The sequence below is a fragment of the Hyla sarda genome, chromosome 1, assembly GCF_029499605.1.
Source record: "Hyla sarda isolate aHylSar1 chromosome 1, aHylSar1.hap1, whole genome shotgun sequence".
Taxonomy (NCBI): Eukaryota; Metazoa; Chordata; class Amphibia; order Anura; family Hylidae; genus Hyla; species Hyla sarda.
Genome location: NC_079189.1, coordinates 306,747,106 through 306,769,570, shown reverse-complemented (window position 1 = coordinate 306,769,570; position 22,465 = coordinate 306,747,106). Strand labels below are relative to the sequence as shown.

Sequence of the window (22,465 nt, the reverse complement as noted above, 5' to 3'; positions counted from 1 at the left end):
TAGAAGTGATTTACAAATCTGTTTAATTTTCTGGCACCATTTGATTTAAAAAAAAAAGTTTTCCACGGGAGTACCCCTTTAACTCAGTGTTTTGCGACCAGCATGCCTCCAACTGTTGCAAAACTACAACTCCCAGCATGTACTGTGTCCGTGCATGCTGGGAGTTGTAGTTTGCAACCGCTGGAGGCACACAGGTTGCGAAACACTGAGTTAGGTAAACTCTGTGTTTTGCAACCAGTGTGCCTTCAGCAAAAGCTACAACCCCCAGCATGCACGGATAGCTGAAGGGCATGCTGGGACTTTTTAGTTATGCAACAGCTACAGGCATACTACTAACACTCCCAGAATGCCCTTTGGCTGCCCATGCATGCTGGGGGTCGCAGTTATGCAACAGCTGGAGGTACACCGGTTGCGAAACACTGGCGTTAGGTAACAAACGCTGTGTTTTGCAACCAGTGTGCCTTAAGCTGTTGCACAACTACAACTCTCAGCATGCACTTACAGCCGAAGGGCATGCTGGGATTTTACTTATGCAAAAGCTGGAGGCACACTACTGCAACTCCCAGCATGCCCTTTGGTAGTTTATTCATGCTGGGGGTTGTAGTTATGCATTTTTTCATAGAATTGATCAGCGATTTCTGACATGGGGGGGGGGGGGGTCTCAGGCACGGGGTGCCTGCTGAGTGATTAAACCGTGTGTCCTTAAAGTACCAGGACATCAGGGCGTACCTGTACGCCGTGTCCTTAACGGGTTAAGTGTGATTGCTTATGTCCACCATTAGCAGTGAGTCCCTCACTGTCCATGAAGCAAGTGCAGCTCCAGTTCTCGCTTCATAAACTGTTAACACTCCAGGACATAAATGTACACCCTGGTGCAATAAGTACCAGATGGCCAGGGTATGCATTTACATCCTCTAGGGGATAAAGGGAACCTGTCAGATATTTGCTGCCAAGATCTGCAGACTCATATTTTTTTAGCCTCCTGCATTACTTCCAGTTTAAATAAGTGACTGATCAAACGATGACCATAGATCTTCAAAAGTTCTCAGACAACAGCTCTTTCTCCTGGTTTTGACATATATAGGTTGTGAGGACCTTAAGAGATAGCATTGGTATCTGTTAAATATAGAGATGGCTACTTAATACTTGATAAGCACCTTTAAATTTTTTGATTTTTTTTATTATTATTATTTTCAAATTTAAATACATTTTTCAAATGTGGCTTAAACATGCAAGTTAAAAGCAGAGGTTTCCTTTATTAGTTCCTCACGTGGACGGAGATTGTAAAGTTCATTCAGTGTAGGAGTTGTCCAGCGGTCCGTGTGGAAGACAGATTCTCCAACCTACACAAAAACATACTGGGATGTCACTACAACTCTCATGAGGTCGACAAGATAAATCTTCAAACACTGCAAAAATACTGAAAACAATGTACTAGAATAAAGTAAAATATGCAATATTACTAGATTCTTAATGGAACGGACCTATTGGTTAAATACAGTGTTGAACATATTTTTAAAGAGTACCTGTCACCAAATAAAACTTTTAATATTAGTGTTCCTTGAGTAATTAGCAGACACTTTCCCATTCACTTGCTTTTAAAATTATCAACAAAAATGTTTAAAATGTAATAGAAAAATCAGCCACTAGGTGGCTCTGTTCTGTTCCCTGCCACAATTAATACAATGATTTTGGTCTCCTCCCGGCCTGGCAGGAGACAAAACTCAGGAAGTGCTTCTGTGCACTGAGCATGATTCACAGCTGCACATAGCCTTGTTGAAAGCTGCACAGAACCTGATGTCTTCTATTCATCACAGGACTGCAACTATGTACAGGGGCGGGAGTGGTCCCCCAGCAGGCTTCAGTGATGTCATGCCTGCTGGGAAACGCCCACTTTCTCCTGCTGGGAGCAAGAATAAAAAGGTAAGATACAGAGCTTTTTAAACATAGCCAGAGTTAGTTTAGAAAAGCTTATTTGGTGACAGGTACTCTAAGAACTTTTAATATTTTTCAGTTTCCGAACTATATCATAAAATAACCATGAAATCTGGCAGTTTTTTTTTTTTTTTACCACTAAGCCCTCCCTGCACAGGTCATAAAGCATGTCTCAAAAACTTTTATAGAAGTAAACCCTAGTCTACATAGTTGCCTATGTCAATGTAGCTTGCTGTAAGCCAGCTAAAATAGGCCTGCCCCTGCTACAATGTCCAAAAATGAAAAGGAAACTGACAGTAGCAGCACATGCACTAGTCTTATATAAGGGTAATAGTTGGAAAAATCAGTTGTGCTTTTCCTGAGCAATCCAAATATGCTAATTTCTCAGCAATGGAGGCGGTCTTTGCCTTTTGAGCAATGCTTCACCTGCCTGCTCCGTCCCGATATTGTAAAGCTGAGATGCATATTTCCGAAAGGGTAGGCAATACTGAAGTGGGAGAAGTAGAGAAGCAATGCTGAAAAAACTGGAGACCGCCTCCATTGCTCAGAACATGAAATTAGAATATATGAATAAATATAGATTGTTCAGAAATGGTGCAAAGGATTTTTTCAATAAGTTTTAAGCAATTAAAGCGGTAGACCCCTTGAAAAGTAATTTTTTTTTTTTTTTTTTTTTTTTTTTTTTTAACAACTGATGCCAGAAAGTTAAACTGATTTGTAAATTACTTCTATTTAAAAATCTTAACCCTTCCAGTACTTGTGCTGACACCTCTGTCCATGTCAGGAACTGTCCAGAGTAGGAGAAAATCCCCAAAGCAAACCTATCCTGCTCCAGACAGTTCCTAAAATGGACAGTGGTGTCAGCAGAGAGCAATGTGGAGCATATAGAAGCTGATAAAGTACTGGAAGGATTAAGGTTTTCAAATAGAAATAATGCACAAATCTGTTGAACTTTCTGGCACCAGTTGATTAAAAAAAAAAATTATATATATATATATATATATATATATATATATATATATATATATCACGTTGTGTTATGTTTTAGCTAGAATAAAACACATTTTTCACTTTTGGTTACTCTGGTGTGCTGCAATATATATATATTTATAAATATATATATAGGCAGCTGCAGCACACCAGAGAAACCAAAAGTGAAAAATGTGTTTTATTCTAGCTAATCACATCACCTTTCTCAAGTCCATATATATATATATATTCCCCCCCCCCCCCCCAGGGGAGTACCCCTTTTAGGACAATTTTTTGCACTTTGTTTTTGCACAAAATAGCTAGTTCTGCCAGGAGATATATACAGATATTCTAAATTCCCTACTGGGATTATCTCTACAAATGGTCGAAGAGCCAAAATGGAGGGAGTCCATTTTGGATTTGGTATTCACAAATGGGGATTTGGTATATGATGTTATGTCAGTCAGTGTGGTTTAAGATAAGAACCGTGAAGGAGTCATATTACACAAAAACTAAAGTTTTAGATAAACAGACTTTTTAAAAATGAGATTAGCCATAAATGATTCCCTATTAGACTGGAACGGATTACATGGAGTTCAGGAGAAATGGGACTACTTAAAAGACGCATTATTGAAGGCAACAGAGAATTGCATTAGACTGGTCAGTAAAAGCAGAAAAAGGAAGAGACCACTGTGGTACTCAGCAGAAGTGGCCAAAGTCATTAAAAACTAAAAGATAGCATTTAGTAATTATAAAACAACCCAGAGCAATGAAGATAGGGAAATCTACAAGATTAGGCAGAAAGAGGCCAAGCAAGTTATAAGAACTTCTAAAGAGCAGGCAGAAGAAAAACTAGCTCAGTCTGTGAAAAAAGGGAAGACGACATTCTTCATAAATGAAAAAAGGAAATTAACTCCTTAACAATGAAGGACGTATATTCACGTCCTCTGCCGGCTCCCGCAATATGCCGCGGGGTCACGCGGTGACCCTGGGTCATATCGGGTTGGTCCCGGCGGCCATCAACGGCCGGGACTTGCGGCTAATACAGGACATTACCGATCGCGGTGATGCCCTGCATTAACCCTTCAGACGTGGTGACCAAAGCTGACCGCCGCGTCTGAAGCAAAAGTGAAACTATCCCGGATGCTCAGTCGGGCTGTTCGGGATCGCCACGGTGAAATCGCAGCATCCCAAACAGCTTACATGACACCGGGAGGGACCCTACTTGCCTCCTCTGTGTCCAATCGGCGAATGACTGCCCCGTGCCGGAGATCCAGGCAGGAGCAGTCAAGCGACAATATCACTGATCACATGCATGTTAATACATGCCAGTGATCTGTGCAAAAGATCAGTGGGTGCAGTGTTATAGGTCCCTATGCGGGATATAACATTGCAAAAAAAAAAGTAAAAAAAAAAGTGTTAATAAAGATCATTTAACCCCTTCCCTAATAAAAGATTGAATCACCCCCCCTTTTCCCATAAAAAAAAAAATAAAACAGTGTAAATAAAAACAAACATTTGTGGTATCGTCGCGTGCGTAAATGTCCGAACTATAAAAATATATCATTAAACTGCATTAACTAAACCGGTCAATGGCGTACACGTAAAAAATTCCAAAGTCCAAAAAAGCGTATTTTGGTAACTTTTTATACCATTAAAAAATTCATAAAAAGTGATCAAAAAGTCTGATCAAAACAAAAATTGTACCGATAAAAACTTCAGATCACGGCGCAAAAAATGAGTCCTCATACCGCCCTGTACGTGGAAAAATGAAGTTATAGGGGTCAGAAGATGACATTTTTAAACGTATATATTTTCTTGCATGTAGTTGATTTTTTCCAGTTCGACAAATTTAAACCTATATAAGTAGGGTACCATTTTAATTTTATGGACCTACAGGATAATAAGGTGTCATTTTTACCGAAATATGCACTGCGTAGAAACAGAAGCCCCCAAAAGTTACAAAATGGCGTTTTTTTAATCGATTTTGTCGCACAATGATTTTTTTTTTCCGTTTCCCCGTGGGAAAGGAGGGGGGGGGGGGTTGAATATTAATTAGGGGAGTTTTTTTTTTTTTTTACTTTTCTATACACACTTTTTGGTCCCCCCTAGGGGCCTATCATAGGCCATCGTCAGATGGCTTACATAAATCAATGTAAATCCATGAAATCTGTGCTAGATTGCTTAAGGCTGCCAAAGGGAGCCCTAAGCAATCACAGAGCCAGGGAAGACGCCGAGGACAAGGTAAGGGGGGGGGGGGGGGATGATCTATGGGACCACTACACACTAGGGAATAGCAGCATTTAATGTTTAAATGCCGTCATCTGTATAGATCATTGTATTTAAACAGTTAAATGACGGACATTGAAGCTATCTCAGACGTCCGTCATTACCAGCAGATGTCAGATGCTGATAGCAGCGGAAATCTCCTGGTCATGACGCGGACCTTCATCATGTCCACCCACCCCATGACGTACACGTATATCATCGGTCGGGAAGGGGTTAATGGGAATGTTGTATGTGATTACCTTCCAGCCTGGGACATCTTTCATGATAATGGCTTCTTGCTCCAAGTTCTCACGCAGAACTCGCAATGTCCTTTTAAGAGACACACAGAAAAATTATCACATTTATTGCATTGGTTATAAGGCCACCACTGGATATGAACAAGCAACGTTATGATGGTTCATAAGACTTCAAGCGCAACTCCACTGATGGCTTGTTATATGTTAACATTTTCATGTCCCCCACCTAAGCCTTGAGCAAGACTATGGCATTCAATCTCTGAATTTAGCAGAAGAACTATAGACTTGTATAAGGCTTCCACAAAATTCGTTGATTGCACCCCACAATCTTGAGCTCGGATGGCAGAGCGAAAATGTAAGCAAATATCCTGCTGCCTAAGCCATCAGTTGAGTTGGGCTTTAAAGTAAAACATAAGCATCCTGTATTTAAAAAAAAAATCAACAGGTCAGGTATTTAAAGTGCAACTTTAGGAAAATTGTGGTGGAAGGATACACATTTAAAATTTTGGGTAACTCCATGGCCCAAGTTGTCTGCTGCTAAAGCATGCAGTCTATGGATTTTCCAGAAGTGCCATAGACTTGCAGGGAACCTCCAGCATATCCATAGATCTCTTGCTTTAGCAGCAAGTAACTTGTTGGCTACAGGGTTGTAAGCAATTTTAAACATGCACCGCAACATCATTAGAGTTCCACTTAAGCACAGGTAAAGAGTTATTCTGTATTCATGTATTTACACGTCATGCAAGTATCCTACAATGACCAAAATGTGTACAGGATATTAAAAAATAGATAGCAGATATAAAATAAGATCCAACTTTATTTTATCTTTGGCAGCTTACAAGCTCACTCTTGTGCATAGACAATCCACTTGTTTGAAGCATTGTGCGCTATTAGTCAAAGTGCTTCACTAACCCCAGCTCAACTCAGAAAAAAAAAAAGCACCTTGTTTGGCAGGGTGGAGATCACACATCCAATACATAAAACATGTAATTTTAAAGACATTGTAAAGTGCTGAGAATAAAGTTGTTATCTCCAGATATGATAAATATGGGCCATTGTGTTGATCCAGCACAATCTGCCTGAAACAAAAACGGTCTGCTTTTGCCCATAACAACCAATCACAGCTCATCTTTCATATCTTAAAAGGAGTAGTCCAGTCCTGAAAAATGTATCCCCCTATCCTAAGGATAGGGGATAAGTTTCAGATCATGGGGGGTCCGACCGTTGGGGCCCTGGCTTGCTGGCCAGAGTGCGCTTGTTGACTACAGCACAAAGCGGCGGCCCCCTCAATACAGCGCTATAGCAGAGCCGGAGATTGTCGAAGGCAGCGCTCTGGCTTTGCCATAGAGTTGTATTGAAGGGGCGTGTCAGCCATTGCTTCATGTGGTGGTTAACACGCCCCCTTCCGGCAGGCTGCCGGGGCCCCGTACGGGAGATTGCAGGGGGTCCCAGTCTGAAACTTATCCCCTATCTTTAGGATAAGGGATACATTTTTCAAGACTGGAGATCTCCTCTAAGTAGCTCTTGTAAAGTCAAAGCTGAGCTGAGATTGGTTGCTCTGGGAAAACCAGACAGCTACAGTTTCAGACAGAATAGTAAATCGGAGCCAATAGTTTCTAGTTATTCTGGGAAAGCACAGTGATGGAATGTGATCACGGGTGGATAGACCCCGTGTAAAAAGGAGATTTTTGTACTCCCCATAAAATCTTTCTCATAGCTCTCATTGGGGGACACTGAACTGATGGGTATATGCTCTTGCCAGTAGGAGGCACTGTACTAGGAAAAAAAAGTCGGATCCTCCCGGGCAGGATATACCCTCCCACTGCAAGAGAGGAAACCAGTTTTGTCACAAAGCAGTAGAAGAAGCCAACATGAAATACGTCCGAAGGACCCTAGAAAGGAATCCCGGAGAAACAACCCAAGAACCGGAATGAATAATCAGGAAAAAGGAAGAAGAAATGGATGGGTGCGGAGTCCCCCAATGAGAGCTAAGAGAAAGAAAGAGATTTTACGGTGATCTCCTTTTCTCTGGCGCTCTTCATTGGGGGACACCGAACTGATGGGACGTACCAAAGCAGTCCCCTAGGGTGGGAAAAATACAACCACCGGAAAGAAGGGATCAGTCCCAAGACTGAACCCCAGAGTCCACGGGGTCCGCGGACAAGCCCCCAGGTCGGAGACAGACCAGATTCGAAAATTGAGCTCCCAGAAGATCGCCCGACCAGGAAGAGGGACCAGACGAGAAATCGATAAGTCAGGGTCACCTGGAAAACAAACAACCACAGAGGAGTAAGGAAAAGCAAACGTCCGCGAAAAGACACCGGACGACCCCCTACATAAAAGGAAAATGAAGAGAAGGACTGCAGTAGAGAAAGAAACCGCCTCGTCTGATGGGCCAGCGGTGGAGTCTGGGACGAAAACAGAACACATGCCCAAGATCGGAACCAGCATCAAGGGTGAAATGGAAAAAACTGCCTGAAAGGAAGGCACGCCACAGCAGCCAAGGACAGAGTCCAAACCAAGGACCAGAGCACTCCGGAAAAAAAAAAAAAAAAAAAAAAAAAAAAAACCATCTCGCCAGAACATGAACGGAGGAGTGGGGGGGAACAAAGGAGAGCCCAACTGGGACTCCCAGGGTCTGGGCGCAGGAAGGATTGTGCCCAAAGACCCCGGTGACAGTGCGGTATAACTGACACAGACAAAAAAGGAAAAGAAGAACCAACCCTTCCATGGAGATGGCACAAAGTCCTCCAGCAGAGGAGAGATGCCAGGCTGCGTGAGCAGCAGAAGAAAACCAAAAAAGGTGCAAGAGAGCCAGGCCGCAAAGGCCAGCAAGCCCACAGCCCAGACAGGAAGAAACTCTGAGGAGGGCCCTCAGAAAAGCCAAGGGCCCCACCGATATCCCACCTAAAAGGGGGAAACAACGAGACGGCATCATCTCGAAAGCAGAAGCCAGTAAGGACCCGTGCCAAGCACCATGATCCCCACACCCCCTGTGGAAAGGCCATGGGACAAGAGGTGGGTGGACAGAGCCCCCGACTCTGTCCAGAGGGGCAACAGCAGACCCCAGAGGGAGCGGAAGCCAGGACAGTGGAGCAGGGCAACGATAGCAGTGGGGTACCAAGGCCGCCACACAAAGAACAAAAAACCCAGACATCCCAAGGAAGAAGGAATGTAGCGCAGGAAACCTGCAGACACAGGTAGACTCACAGGCAGACACAGGTAGACTCACAGGGAGAAAGGGCATCAAGAAACTGCAGATATGCACACAGCAGAACTGTCCCTGGAAAAGGACAACGGGCGACAGCCGCGGCCGTGAAGAAATGAGGAAGGCGACCAGGTGGTTTAGAAAAATATGCAGACACAGTCTGGCTATGTGGCATAGGGACCATGGGCAGGTCCAGTCCCGCATACAGAAAACACTGCGAGAAGAGAGATACCTGCCGTCGAACAGGGCACACCCTGCCACTCAGAGTCTGATGCATGGAACAAAGTCCATAGAGAGACACGGGAGACGCACAGAAAAAAACACCTTGGCAGCGGGTCACCTGAACACCGCCCACAGAGTGGGAGATGTATGGAAGGTAACTGGAGTCCATAGACAGCCACGTGGCAAACTGACTGGCCGACAAGAATAGAATTCCAGAGCATCCAAGATGACTCCAGTCAGCCCCCCACATAAAGTGGGGTACTAGAGTGTGGTCCGACCAAACGGTTGACCAGGTGGAGAAGAAAGACCCAGCAGTCGAAGGAATGTCCAACTGACAGCAACCTGCGTACCTGTGAGGACCTTACCCCAGTTTACGCACGCAGTGGTGAGTTACGGAAAAACAGGCTATGCCCGCGGCGGCCCTGAGGCCAGGGACCGATGGCAGCGGAAACCGAGTAAACAACAAACTAACTGAATGAGGGCAACGCTCGAGGCGTGGAGAGAAAAGAAGAGACAAAGTCAGTAACTGTGCTCCATAGACACAGGCTGGAGGGCGGGGAGGACAAGGAGCCATGGACGGAAACCCCGCTCCTGGAGATAGGAGGGAGGCAGAGGAGCCATGGGATGCATCCTCGTCAACCTCATAGGGTCCCTGGAACACAATGAGTCAGTTCCATGCATAGCACGAACAGCAGTGGGGAACCGGAACTCCAGCTGCGACAGACGGCAGAGGAAAAAATGCAGACCACGGAGTGGGGTAGTGGTATGGAACCCTAGGAGAGAACAAGCCAATACGGCAGGCACCCGGCACCGTAGGAGGTACCAGAACTCCAGCCGTGGACACAGCCATGAGATGTGAAACAGGCGGCGTAGGGAGCAATGCAAACCACCACCTGGTCAACAGTTACGGGTCCGGATTAGACCCCGAGCCGGTCCGTCGACGCCACGCAAAACAGCGGGGTACTGAAGCTCCCTCCGCAGATACAGCAGCCGGGTGATGTAAGCCAGGCAGTGTAGAGCAGTACAGATATGGGCCAGAGGAGACAGTAAGACCCTCCGACGAACACCTCGCAGAGTAGAGAGGTACTGAAACTCCAACCGCGGGAAGAATCGGAGAAGAGAGGTACCGGAAATCCAACCGTGGGAACATCAGCCATGTGATGGCAACAGGTGGTTGTAGGAACCATGCAGACAACTGACTGACTAACAGGAATGGTTCAATTGCAGACGATGGGTAATTCCGTCGGCACCCGTACAAAAGCAGACGCAGAGACACCCACTGCAGATATCTCAGCTGAGTGATGGACAACAGGTGGAGTGGACCCACAGGCAGACCCGTCTGGCTCACTGGTATGGGTCCACAGAAGATAAGGGGACATCCCGTCAGGCACCTCACAGGAAAGTGGCACCAGAAGTCCAACCGCAGAATAATCAGCCAGGAAAGGTATGGGAAACCATAGCAGAGAACTACTGGTGCAGGGCAATATAGACAAGGAGTCGGTCCACCTGCACCAGAAATCCAACTGCAGTATGTCAGCCGCGCGACGGGTGAGAAGCAGTTGCAGGACATCATGCAGAGAACTGTCCGGCTTACTGGTATGGTTCCATAGTAGACAGCGATTCATCCTGTCCGTACCATGCACCGCAGTAGGGTACCAGGACTCCAGCTGCAGATATATCAGCCATGTGCTGTGCGACAGGCGGTGTAGGGAACCATGCAGACCAATGTCAGGCTTACTGGTATGGGTTCATAGTAGACAATGACTCATCCCACCGGCACCTCGCCCAGTAGTGAGGTATCGGAACTCCAGTCGTAGGTACATCAGGCATATGATGTAAGACAGTCGGTATAGGAGACCACGCAGACCACCGTCTGGCTTACTGGTAAGGGTCCATAGTAGAGAACATAACACTCCATCGGACGCCTCACATAGTAGTGAGGTATCGGAGCTCCAGTAGTAGATACATCAGCCATATGATGTATGACAGTCTGTATAGGAAACCATGCAGACCGCTGTCTGGCCCACTGGTATGGGTCCATAGTAGATAATGGAACGCTCCATCGGACGCCTCACACAGTAGCGAGGTACCGAAACGCCAGATGCAGATGCACCAGCCGTGTGATGTATGACAAGCGGAGTAGGTAACCATGCAGACCACTGTCTGGCTTACTGGCATGGGACCATAATGGACAATGGGACACTCCGTCGGACACCTCCAACAGCAGTGAGAGACCGGAACTGCAGCCGCAGATACAGCGGCTGAAAATGTATGACAGGTGGTAGAGAAGGCACCTCGCACCAGCAGTGGGGTACCAAGTGTGAGCAGTGGAAGCGGCAGCCCCAAAAAGAGGGACAGGCGAAACTACTGTCCGCATATGAAGAACAGGTCTATTCCATGCCATGAAAGAATATACTCCTGAGGACTGTGCACCGGATGAGGGTATCCGGAGCCCTAGCCACAAAAGCTATAGCCTGTGGAGAAGGGAAAACCACAGAATGATATGCCAGGAACACCCCTAGGGCGGCAGACCTGACAGAAGATGAATGTCCGCCAGGGACACGGAGGAACTTGCTCATTGCGTGGCCCTCAGCGGAGGAAGGGAACATATCGTTGGAACAGACCCCTACACCAAGGGAACATAAGTCCCATGTAACAGCCCGCCTTCCGCGGTGTTCAAGTGTTTCAGAATTGAGCAACAAAAGAAATCAGACTGTAATACAAGTGTTGGCCACAAGAGGGAACCAAACACCAACAAATGGTCTGAGTGACCAAGAAAACTGTATTTTTTTTTTATATATTATTAATGATAGTATACCTGAAAATGTGGCCAGTATTCCAGTTCAACAATAAAACTCCCCCAGAAAGTGCTGCCCATAGCGGCAGAAAACAGACCCTCAGGAGGAGCGACGGCTCAGGGCAGAGCACATAAGTGCCTGCCAAGCCGCCGCTCCGGGAGAGGTTAATGGGAACCGGGACGCGAGCTCATGTGGCGGTTGCCGTGGGAGTCATACTGGTGCCTGCGTCGCCCTGAGAACATGAAGGGAGGGCAGGACAATCACCCCAGCAGCACGCGAGCGGGAGGGAGATACTGCCGGCTCGCACGCTGGACCGGGAAGAAGAGGGGCGGAGCTAGCCGTAACGGGGAAAAGGACCCCGGGAGGCGGCCATGTGCCGCCAGGAACCCGGACCCCGGCGGCAGAGCTCCACAGGACCCGCTCGCCGCCGGAAGACAGTGCCGGCCGCATCTGCACTCGCACGGTGCGGTCGGCACGAGAAGGAGAGCCGCCCCATAAGGCAGAAGAAAGACCCCCTGGAGGAGCGACGGCTCAGAGCAGAGCACAAGTGCCTGTCAAGCCGCCGCTCCTCCGGAAGGGGTTAATAGGGGGCCGGGACACAAGTTCCTGCATTTGGCGCCCGTGATGCCCTCAGAACAGGGAAGGAGGGCGGGACAATCACCCCTTAGCAGCGCGCGAGCTGAAGGGGAGGTACCGCCGGCCCGCGCGCTGAACGGGGAAGAAGAAGGGTGGAGTTAGCCGCCATAATGGAGACCCTGCTAGCGGCGGCCCAGAGAGGTGATCATGTGCCGCCAGGGACCAGGCGGCAGACGACGCCGGAAGACAGAGTGCCGGCCGCACTTGCACTCGCCCGGTGCGGTCAGCAAACAGAATAGCCGGTGAGGAGGCTCACCCAGGTCCGGCACATGTCTTCCACCGGACCGTAAGTAAAACACCCAGTCCCCCCCCAGGCAACCCGAGGGACCCCCAGTATGAAGCCCCCACCAATAAAGCAGAGTCCCAACCGCTAGGGGGAGGGGACCGTCAGATGGGAGATGCAGCCGAAGCTGCATAAAGGGGAGAGGGGGCTAACCCTTCGCTGCCCGGACCCCAAACCCGCCAGCAACAGGGACCTACAGTGGTGGTCATGGGCGGATTGCTTGTTCGCCTAGGGGAGAGGGGGGGTATATACACACCTCAACCACCACATGCTCACCCTCAAAGTCTTTGACCAGCTAGTGCCACCTGCTTTTTGCCGACATGGCGAGCAGGGGCGAATGGGGGACCCGGACCCAGGGTACACCGCCAGGCACTGGTTGTTGGCGAGGAGGGGTTAACGGGTCATTCCCATTGCAATGCACCGTGCCCCTAGCTCGCATGTGGGGAATCAGGCAGCGCAATGCTCCTGTCGCCCCACACTAGAAAAAAATTAAAAAGGAGAGAAAAACAAAACATTAGCCCTAAGCTAGGAAAATAATAAAGATGATAAGGTCTGGAGAGCTCCAGACCTGTGTGCACCTCCTAACTGACACTAGATAAAACTGGTTTCCTCTCTTCCAGTGGGCGGGTATATCCTGCCAGGGAGGAGCCGACTTTTTTTTTTTCCTAGTGTCAGCGCCTCCTAGTGGCAAGAGCATATACCCATCAGTTTGGTATCCTCCAATGAAGAGTGCCAGAGAAATAACAATTGTGTCTAAATTCTCCTTTGCATGCTTTTCCTTTCTTACTCAAACACCTGTATCATTGATAAACAATAGAAATTAAATGCTCCTAGTATTCTTGGCACTTCTGAATGCAGTTGCAAAGAATTTAATCCTGATCTTTGTTAGTCATGGTTTTAGGTAAAACAGCATTCTTTCCCTTCCTGGTTTATAAACAGCTATGAAAAACCATTACACATGTAAGATACAAAAATGACCATAAAACACCATAGAAAGTTTAACAATTGTCATTGAAATGTTATAGGTTTGATTTTGATTTTGTATGTAAAAGTAGCAAGTTTCCATGCAACCAAGTTCAGCAGCACCTACAGTACAAAGAGCATTTTATTTTGCAGTCATTACTGGGAAGGTGTTCCAACTCATAGCAGTTTCCTTTGCCCCGTTGGATTTTCAATGTTACCAAGCCCACTATAGAGTTGTGTCTAGAAGCACAGCTATTTCAGGTAAACATGATTGTCGCCTTTTTTATTTATTTTTTATTTATTTATTTTTTTAAATGATATTTGGGACCCACTATATAATGTGATCTGGGAAACGCCTATTTTTTTCTACCCTCTATGTATTCACAAAGTACTGGCATTTATCCATATAACAGTATGGTAACTTTCCCCTTTAACAGTTGACAGGTGTCCCCCAAAGTGCAGTATAGGTCACATCCGCAATGTCATGCTCATGTTTGTGAATAGGAGCAGCTGCTTTCTATGATCCACTGGTGAACAGCTTTAATCTCTGCAGCAGTTAAAATTCTGAAAAGAAATTTCTTTTACATACAGAAGTAAAATGCAGGACAAACTGCTAGCAAAGGAAGTACATTCTATGACAATCTACAGTACAAACAGATCACTCAGGTGGACTAGCAGAACCGTACAAAGAAATATAAATGATCTGGTAAGTAACCTTGTTACCTTCGATCTGACTCTGCCTGGAAAAGGGGTAGCAGTGCCAAACGCGTCTCTAGGTCTTCAATATAGAGTCGCCTGTCAAATAAAAGAAAGCATCAAATAATGTCATATGTAAGTAGTATTCTTTTGCAACAAGAAACAGGCAAATGGTGTACTAGGACATTACATAAACCAGATGAAGCCATAAGCCGGTATAATACTTAAGGATTCTGCTTCACATATGTTGAATGCAAATTTGCAAACATACCAGATCTAAAGGCAACAAAATTCTATATTTTGTCCCCTGTTGAAATGTACACAGCTAACACTGGGGGCCTTGAAACTTTTATAGGCCCCAACAGCATGCCATTTCTTCCATATGAATAATAAAATAATACACAGTTACCAGGACACACTATCGTATGTGCTAAGTGATGGAAGCAAAGAAGCTGCAAACTGAAGCAGTACCATACTGCCCCCCAATTCAGAAGTACTGCACACCCATTTTTCATTTTTGCAATTTTGTTTTTTCCTCCTCACCTTCTAAAAATCCTAGCACATTCAATTTTGCACCTTCAGACCCATATGAGGCCTTGTTTTTTTGTGCCACCAATTTTACTTTGTAATGACATTTCACCACCAAATCTATGGCAAAACCAGAAAAAATATTTGTGGGGCAAAATGAAATAAAAAAATATGCCATTTTGTAACTTTTGGGGGCTTTCGATTCTATGCAGTGCACTTTTCAGTACAAATGACACCTTATCTTTATTCTGTAGGTCCATGCCATTTTATATAGATTTTATTTTACTACATGCACCAAAATTAGTATGTTTAAAATTGTCATCTTCTGACCCCTATAACTTTTTTAATTTTTCCGCACATTTTTTGTGCCATGATCTGAAGTTTTTATTGGGACCATTTTTTTCTGATGGCCTTTTGATTGCGTTTTATTCATTTTTTTTTAGTATATGAAGTGATCAAAAATACATTTCTGGATTTTGGAATTTTTTTTACGCTTGCGCCTTTGACCGTGCAGTTTACCGTATTTTTCGTCCTATAGGATGCACCAGCGTATAATACTCACCCAATTTTTAGGGACAAAATCAAAAAAAATAAAGATTTTGATCCCAATAGTGGTCTTCAACCTGCGGACCTCTAGATGTTGCAAAACTACAACTCCCAGCATGCCCGGACAGCCATTGTAGTTTTGCAACATCTGGAGGTCCGCAGATTGAAGACCACCGCAGGAGGAGGTAATACTCACGTGTCCCCGCCACTCCGGACCAGTCACCGCTGCCCTGGATGTCGCTCCATCGCTGTCGCCGTGTCCCCGTCGCTCCGGAACGTCTCTGCTGCCGGCCGGGTATCCTCGCTCTCCGTCGCCATCACATCGTTACGCACGCCGACGCACGTACGCGACGACGAGGAAGGAGCGTGCCGGCATACAGGGGATCCCTGAACGGAGAAGACACCGAGGAGGCAGGTAAGGTCCCTCCCGGTGTCCTGTAAGCACTAACCCGGCTATTCAGTGGGGCTGTTCGGGACCGCCGCGGTGAAATCGCGGCGGTCCCGAACAGCCCGACTGAACAGCCGGGTTAGTGTCACTTTCCCTTCAGACGCGGTGGGCAGCTTTGATTGCCGCGTCTGAAGGGTTAATACAGGGCATCACCGCGATCGGTGATGTCCTGTATTAGCCGCGGGTCCCGGCCGTTGATGGCCGCAGGGACCGCCGCGATAGGGGTGTATTCGCCATATAAGACGCACCGACTTTTTCCCCCCAGTTTTGGGGGAAGAAAAAGTGCGTCTTATACGACGAAAAATACGGTAATTAACATATTTTAATAGTTTGGACATTTACACAGGCAGCAATACCACACGTTTGGGTTTTATTTTTTTTTACATTTTTATTTGAAAAATGGGAATAGGGGGTTGATTTAAACTTTTATTAGTGCAGGGGTTAATGCATATTTACTTTATTTTTTTAATTTTATTTTTTACACTTTTTAATCCCCATTGGGGACTATACCATGCAATCTTTAGATTGCATACACTGATCAATGCTTCTCCATAGGAGAGCATTGATCAGTGTTATCGGTGCTCCATTGCATCAGCCTGGCAAAACTGGCTGAAAGACTGGAGCACCGATCAGATGGCCGGGAGGAAGGCAAGACACCTTCCCCCGTCCTCTCAGCTGATCGGGATGCTGCGGTTTCACTGCGGCAGTCCCGATCAGCCCACTGAGCCAGCCGGGAACGGAGTTAACCCCTTTAAAATGCTGCGTTCAACTGCTGAGCGGGAGCCCACAATGGATGTAAATATACGTCCATTTGTGGGAAGGGGTTAAACACCCTCTTGCGGCCCCCCCAATAAAAAAAAAAAACAGTGAAGTGGTGGTCTGGGTAGCAGAAAAGGCATTACCTTTGTATAGCAAAATGTACAGTATGTTTAAAGGAAGCCTTAGACATCCATACATTAACAGTACATAGGCATTTATGTACAGATCTCACATTCTGCCTGATGGATGCTTTGGCATTGATTTGCTGGATTTTGTGTCTTTCATTGTTGAACTACTATACCCTCTGGGCATGGTTTACATTTTAGTTTGTGGTTACAATATATGTTTTCTGTCTGACACTAAAAACAATCCAAACATTAATAATGTACATGTCTCCACATCAGCTTTTACAATAAGGACCCCATGTTTCTGGAACGCATTACATAGACAAGCTATACTCATGACTTCTCTAAGATTTTTCACGCACGACCTACTCACCTTCTCTCCCTGTTCCAAGTGCCGATTCTCCAGTAGCCAAACAACAGGGCACCAATGCCAATAGCAAACATGGTGTAGCCTGTAACAAAGATAACCAGGGGAAAAAAGTCACTAATATTAATACCATTCCTTATTATTACACATGGGGAAATCTGCTTCAAGTCCATAGACCTGAATAAAGTGGTGTCTTTAAGTCCCATAAGCTTGAATGAAGAGTCAAGCATTCAGAACACAGATTCCTCTCCATTCCCTCTTTCTGAAGGCAGCAGCCACAATTCTCAATCAGGTTGGACCCCTATATAAAAGACATTTCCAGCATATAATTGCACAAGGAATATCTAGCCATTAAAAACTTTAAAAAAAGGGGTTGCCCGCTAAAAACTCTCTTATCCCATATCCACAGGATAGGGAATAAGTAGCTAACTGTGGGGCCCCGATCACTAGGACCCCTTGCGATCTCCAGAACGGGACCCGGCACTGTAGGGGAGTGTGTGTTGCAGACTGCATGCCTTCATTTCTATGGGAGCGCCAAAAGAGACCCAAGTACAGCACTCAGGCATCTCCAACGCTCTCATACAAATGTCTGGAGCGCACATCTCTCAGAGAGCCAATGTCCAAGCGGTCTGACCCCCCAAAATCAGCTATGATTCCCTATCCTGTAGATGGGGGATAAGGCGTCTTTCACTGGGAACAAATCCTTTAGGGTAGGGTCACACGGAGCGCATCCGCAGCGTATTTCACGCTTCTGTCATCTGTGTATGCTTGCAGTGGCGGATTTCCGGATTTCTGTAGATATCCACCACTACAGGAGTTCGCTCTGAAGTCTCTGTGACTGCCATCAGCACATACGCAGCAATAACTATGTATATAGTAATACATATAAAGTATAATACGTATAAAGTAGGGGCACAGTTGTACAAGACCCTGAAACTGTGCATATCTGTTAATTTATCCTTCCAGTGCAGAAATATGCAAATTAGGCTGCTAGAGCCCAGCACAGCCCCTTCCCCAGTTAGGGCCATATCAGACTGCAGAGCTGCTCTGTAAACAAGTGACAATCTATGTCAGATGGCTCTAGTGACGAGCAGGAAGGGCCAAAAAAAAAAAAAAAAACTGTGGGTGGATTATTCAGGCACATCCCCTATTACATGGGGGAGATCTGCATCTGACAAACAAGCGTTTGTCGCTAATCTTTAGGCTCCAAAGCCTAATTTGCATATGTTCATAAACTCCGATATCTCGGCGCTGAAGGATAAGTCTCATGTATAAAAAGCATCCCCTATTCGAAGGATAGGGGATAAGTTTTAAATCGTGCGGGGCCCGAGCATATGGGCCCCCGCATTCTCCTGTACGGAGCCCCTGTTCTGTAGCATAGGGGCTCGTCACGACCCCCTCCATTAAGCTCTATGGGAGAGCCAAAGGTTGTCGAACGGCTCTCCCATAAGACTATATGGAGGGGTGTGGCGGCCTCCGCTTCGGGCGGTGGTTGTGACGCGCGCCTGTGCTACAGCACAGAGGCTCCGTACAAGAGATTGGGGGCCCCAGTGCACGGATCCCCTGCGATCTAAAACTTATCCTCTATCCTTCGGATAGCGGATAGGTTTTTATACATGAGACTTATCCTTGAAGGAGTCAATTAACTAATGACAGACACATACGAATTCACGGTCAAGCCACATACAGGTGACAAAATCAGCCGACAGGTCTGCTTTAAGGGTGTACTGCAGCCAAAATAAACTTATCCCTATCCACAGGATAGGTTATAAGTAGCTGATCGCTGGGGGTCTGACCGCTGGGACCCCCTGCAATCTCCTAAACGGGACCCAGCTCTGAGTAAGCAGCGCTTATAGTTGACAGCACGCGCTCCATTGAAATTAAAGGAGCATGTGCCATCTAGAGGTAGACTACACGCACTGCTCACTGAGCGAGACAGTGGATAGGGGATAAGTTCATTTTGGCTACAGTACCCCTTTAAGGCCTTTCCCCAGGTAGGCCATTATTAGATCAGCAGGGCTCTGAATCCCATAATCCTTCTAAAAATAGTTTGAAGGAATGGTGGCGCTCCTGAGAGCCTCTTCAGTAGTCCTTGAAATGCTGCATTCTAAGGGTACATTCACATGAACAAGATCCGCTACAGATTTGATGCTACAGGTTTTAACCTCTGAAGAACGCAGGGTTTTTCCACTTTCGTTTTTTCCTCCTCACCTTTAAAAAAAAATCATAACTCTCAATTTTGCACGTAAAAATCCATATGAGGGCTTATTTTTGCGCCACCAATTCTACTTTGTAATGACATCAGTCATTTTACCCAAAAATCTTCGAGGAAACGGGGAAGAAAAATAATTGTGCGACAAAATTGAAGAAAAAACACCATTTTGTAACTTTTGGGGGCTTCCGTTTCTATGCCGTAAATTTTTCGGTAAAATGACACCTTATCTTTATTCTGTAGGTCCATAAGATTAAAATGATACCCTACTTATATAGGTTTGATTTTGTAGTACTTCTGGAAAAAATCATAACTACATGCACAAAAAAATTTTTATCATCATATTCTGCCCCTATAACTTTTTTTTCTGCGTACAGGGCGGTATGAGGGTTCATTTTTTGCACTGTGATCTGAAGTTTTAGGCGGTACCATTTTTGTATTGATCGTACTTTTTGATTTTTTTTTCACGATATAAAATTTGACCAAAAATACGCTATTTTGGACTTTGGAATTTTTTGGTGCGTTAAGCCACTGACTGTGCGGTTTAGTTAACAATATATTTTCATAATTCGCACATTTCCGCACGCGGCGATACCATATATGTTTATTTTTATTTACCTTTTTTTTTATATGGGAAAAAGGGGGTGATTCAAACTTTTGTTAGGGAAGGGGTTACATGATCTTTATTAACTTTTTTTTTTCACTTGCAATATTATAGTTCCCATAGGGGGCTATAACCCAGCACACTGATCTTTTACATTGATCATTGTTATCCCATAGGAAACCATTGATTGATGATTCTGCCACTTGACTGCTCATGCCTGGATCTCAGGCGCGGAGAAGTCATTTGGCGATCGGTCAACAGGAGGAAGGTAGGGACCCTCCTTGTGTGCTCCAGCTATTCAAGATGTGGTGGTCCCGAACAGCCCACTGAGCTATCAGGGAGTAGCGTGGCAACTTTGAACGCCATGTCTAAAGGGTTTATAGAGATCAGTGACGCACGCTATTAGCCAAGGGTCCCGGCCGTTGTTAGAGGCCGGGCCCGACCCGCTGCGTGGCCCCACGTTATGGAAAGGGAGCGGACTCAGGACCTTCAGATACACCCCAGTACTTAAGAGGTTAATATAAACTAAATGATTACACAAAGCATCAAGTCTGCAGCAGATCCTGTACATGTGAACGTACCCTAACGTTAAATGCACACTAGACAGATTCACTGTGAATATTCTGCACCGCATAAAGTGACACGACGCAGATCTTAAAATCCGCACCACAGGTCAGTTTCATTCAGGAAGATTTCTGCTGTGTGTACAAGGCATGTAAAAAAAATAAAAAAAAATAAAGATTAATAAAATAAACAAATAAATGACAGTTACTTTCCCGGTTCTGCGTGTTCACAGGATAAACCACAAAAAAAAAAAACTGTCTAATGTGCATTTACCCATAGTAGCTATAGTGCCCTATTAACGTGAGTGGGAAAATGATATGTAAACCAGAATTTCCCAACCATGGTGTCTCTGCCTGTTGCAAAACTACAACTCCCAGCATGCCCGGACAGCCAACGGCTGTCCGGGCATGCTGGGAGTTGTAGTTTTGCAACAGATGGAGGCCCCCTAAACGCCAACTTAGCATATAGTAAGTAGTCAGACAGAAGATCTGATCACTAATGGGCGCATCATATGAGGACATATCCTCTAATCGTGTGTGTATATATATATATATATATATATATATATATATATATATATATATATATATATATATATATATATATATATATAAAATGCAGCCCACTTACTGACATAGCTGTGAATGACAGACTCCTTCCCTATAAGGTAATAAAACCGGGGCACCTCAGTACCTATTGCCCAACCCCAGACACCCACCACTGAAACCACGTCGGGGAAGGTTCCTCTTATAATCCACCGGACCGTAACCCCCCGGAGGAGGCATGTCCTGCTTCACCTTGGACGCCGCCATCTTCCCCGTTACGAACAGACGCTGGTGTACAAAACGTCACGCTGAATATTACGCAAACAAGGTAAGAACGCTAGCGTCTGCACGTCACCGCCATCTTGTGTGTGGCGTCCTGAAGCCGCGTTCGTCACGTGACTACTGGGGTTGGCGGGTGTATGCAGTCCTGTAAAGTCTCAGTAACGTCGTAGGTGCGGAGCTTCTAGCTGAGCGAAGTCTAATAAGCTATTAGACAGATACATAGAAAAAGTGCAGTTCTAAGAAAACTACCCATAGAGAATAGTCAGGCTGCATGGTCGTTTGTGCTTAGGACAGTGTTTCCAAACGAGGGTGCCTCCAGCTGTTACAGAACTGCAACTCCCAGCATCTCCGGACAGCTCAGGAATGCTGGGAGTTCTAGTTTTGCAACAGCTGGAGGCACACTGGTTGGCAAACACTGGCTTAGGTGCTGCAACCATCATAGTTGCAGAACTACAGATAGGTCACCAGAAGACTGAAGCAGGTTTCACACAAGCATGTTACATGCACATCTGTCTTTATGGACACTAGTCTGAACCTGACCGCATAAGGATATGTTCACTCATACATAAACTGCTGGGGAAATTACGCAGCGAATTATGTATGTGTAAGGGTCTATTCACATGTACAGTATTCTGCGCAGATTTGATGCGCAGGATTTGAAGCTGTGTTTAGTCAATTAGTTTACATTGAAATCAGAAGAAAATCCTGCGCATCAAATCTGCGAAGAATACTGTACGTGTGAATAGACCATAAATGTACTCTTTCTGACCAGGACCTATACGGAACTTTCAGCCAGGACGTCCATCCAAAATAAAGGCGCAAAAATGCACATGTAAGGATAGGTCCACTCTAAGCTCCTGCCATCCATCGGCATCCTACTGAAAACAGGATGGCAACAAATACTGTTAAACTGGTGCAGCAGACCCCATTAACTTCTATGGTTGAAGTGACTCCGATCGGGACGGATGCACTATTTTACGGGGACTCAAAAATGGTGACTGTTGTTCTTTTGAAATAGCACATACGCATATGGCCACTCTGTTCAGCCATAGAAGTGAATGGGGTCCACTGGTCCTGGTAACAGTTTTCGGCAGGATGCTGATGGATACAATTAACGGGGGCAGGAACGCAGCATGAAGTTACCCTTAAACTCTTGTTTAGAGATGCTAGGGAATCTAGTTTTTCCAATAGTTTCACGTTCCTTTTCTTTCTGACCACATTCGTGAAAGAAAGTAAAGCAACTTTGCCAA

General features: G+C 45.6%; 1 protein-coding gene across 1 annotated transcript; it reads right to left on the bottom strand.

Annotated features, from left to right (window-relative positions):
- Nucleotides 1–1,154: 1,154 nt before the first annotated feature.
- Nucleotides 1,155–21,259, bottom strand: NDUFA13 (NADH:ubiquinone oxidoreductase subunit A13). The gene is made up of 5 exons (XM_056518217.1): nt 21,107–21,259; nt 17,015–17,093; nt 14,263–14,334; nt 5,433–5,502; nt 1,155–1,343 (listed from the first exon to the last, which is right to left on the bottom strand). The coding sequence occupies exons 1-5, from the start codon at nt 21,198–21,200 to the stop codon at nt 1,224–1,226; spliced, it is 435 nt and encodes a 144-aa protein (XP_056374192.1). The 5' UTR covers nt 21,201–21,259; the 3' UTR covers nt 1,155–1,223.
- Between the last annotated feature and the right edge of the window lie 1,206 nt (nt 21,260–22,465).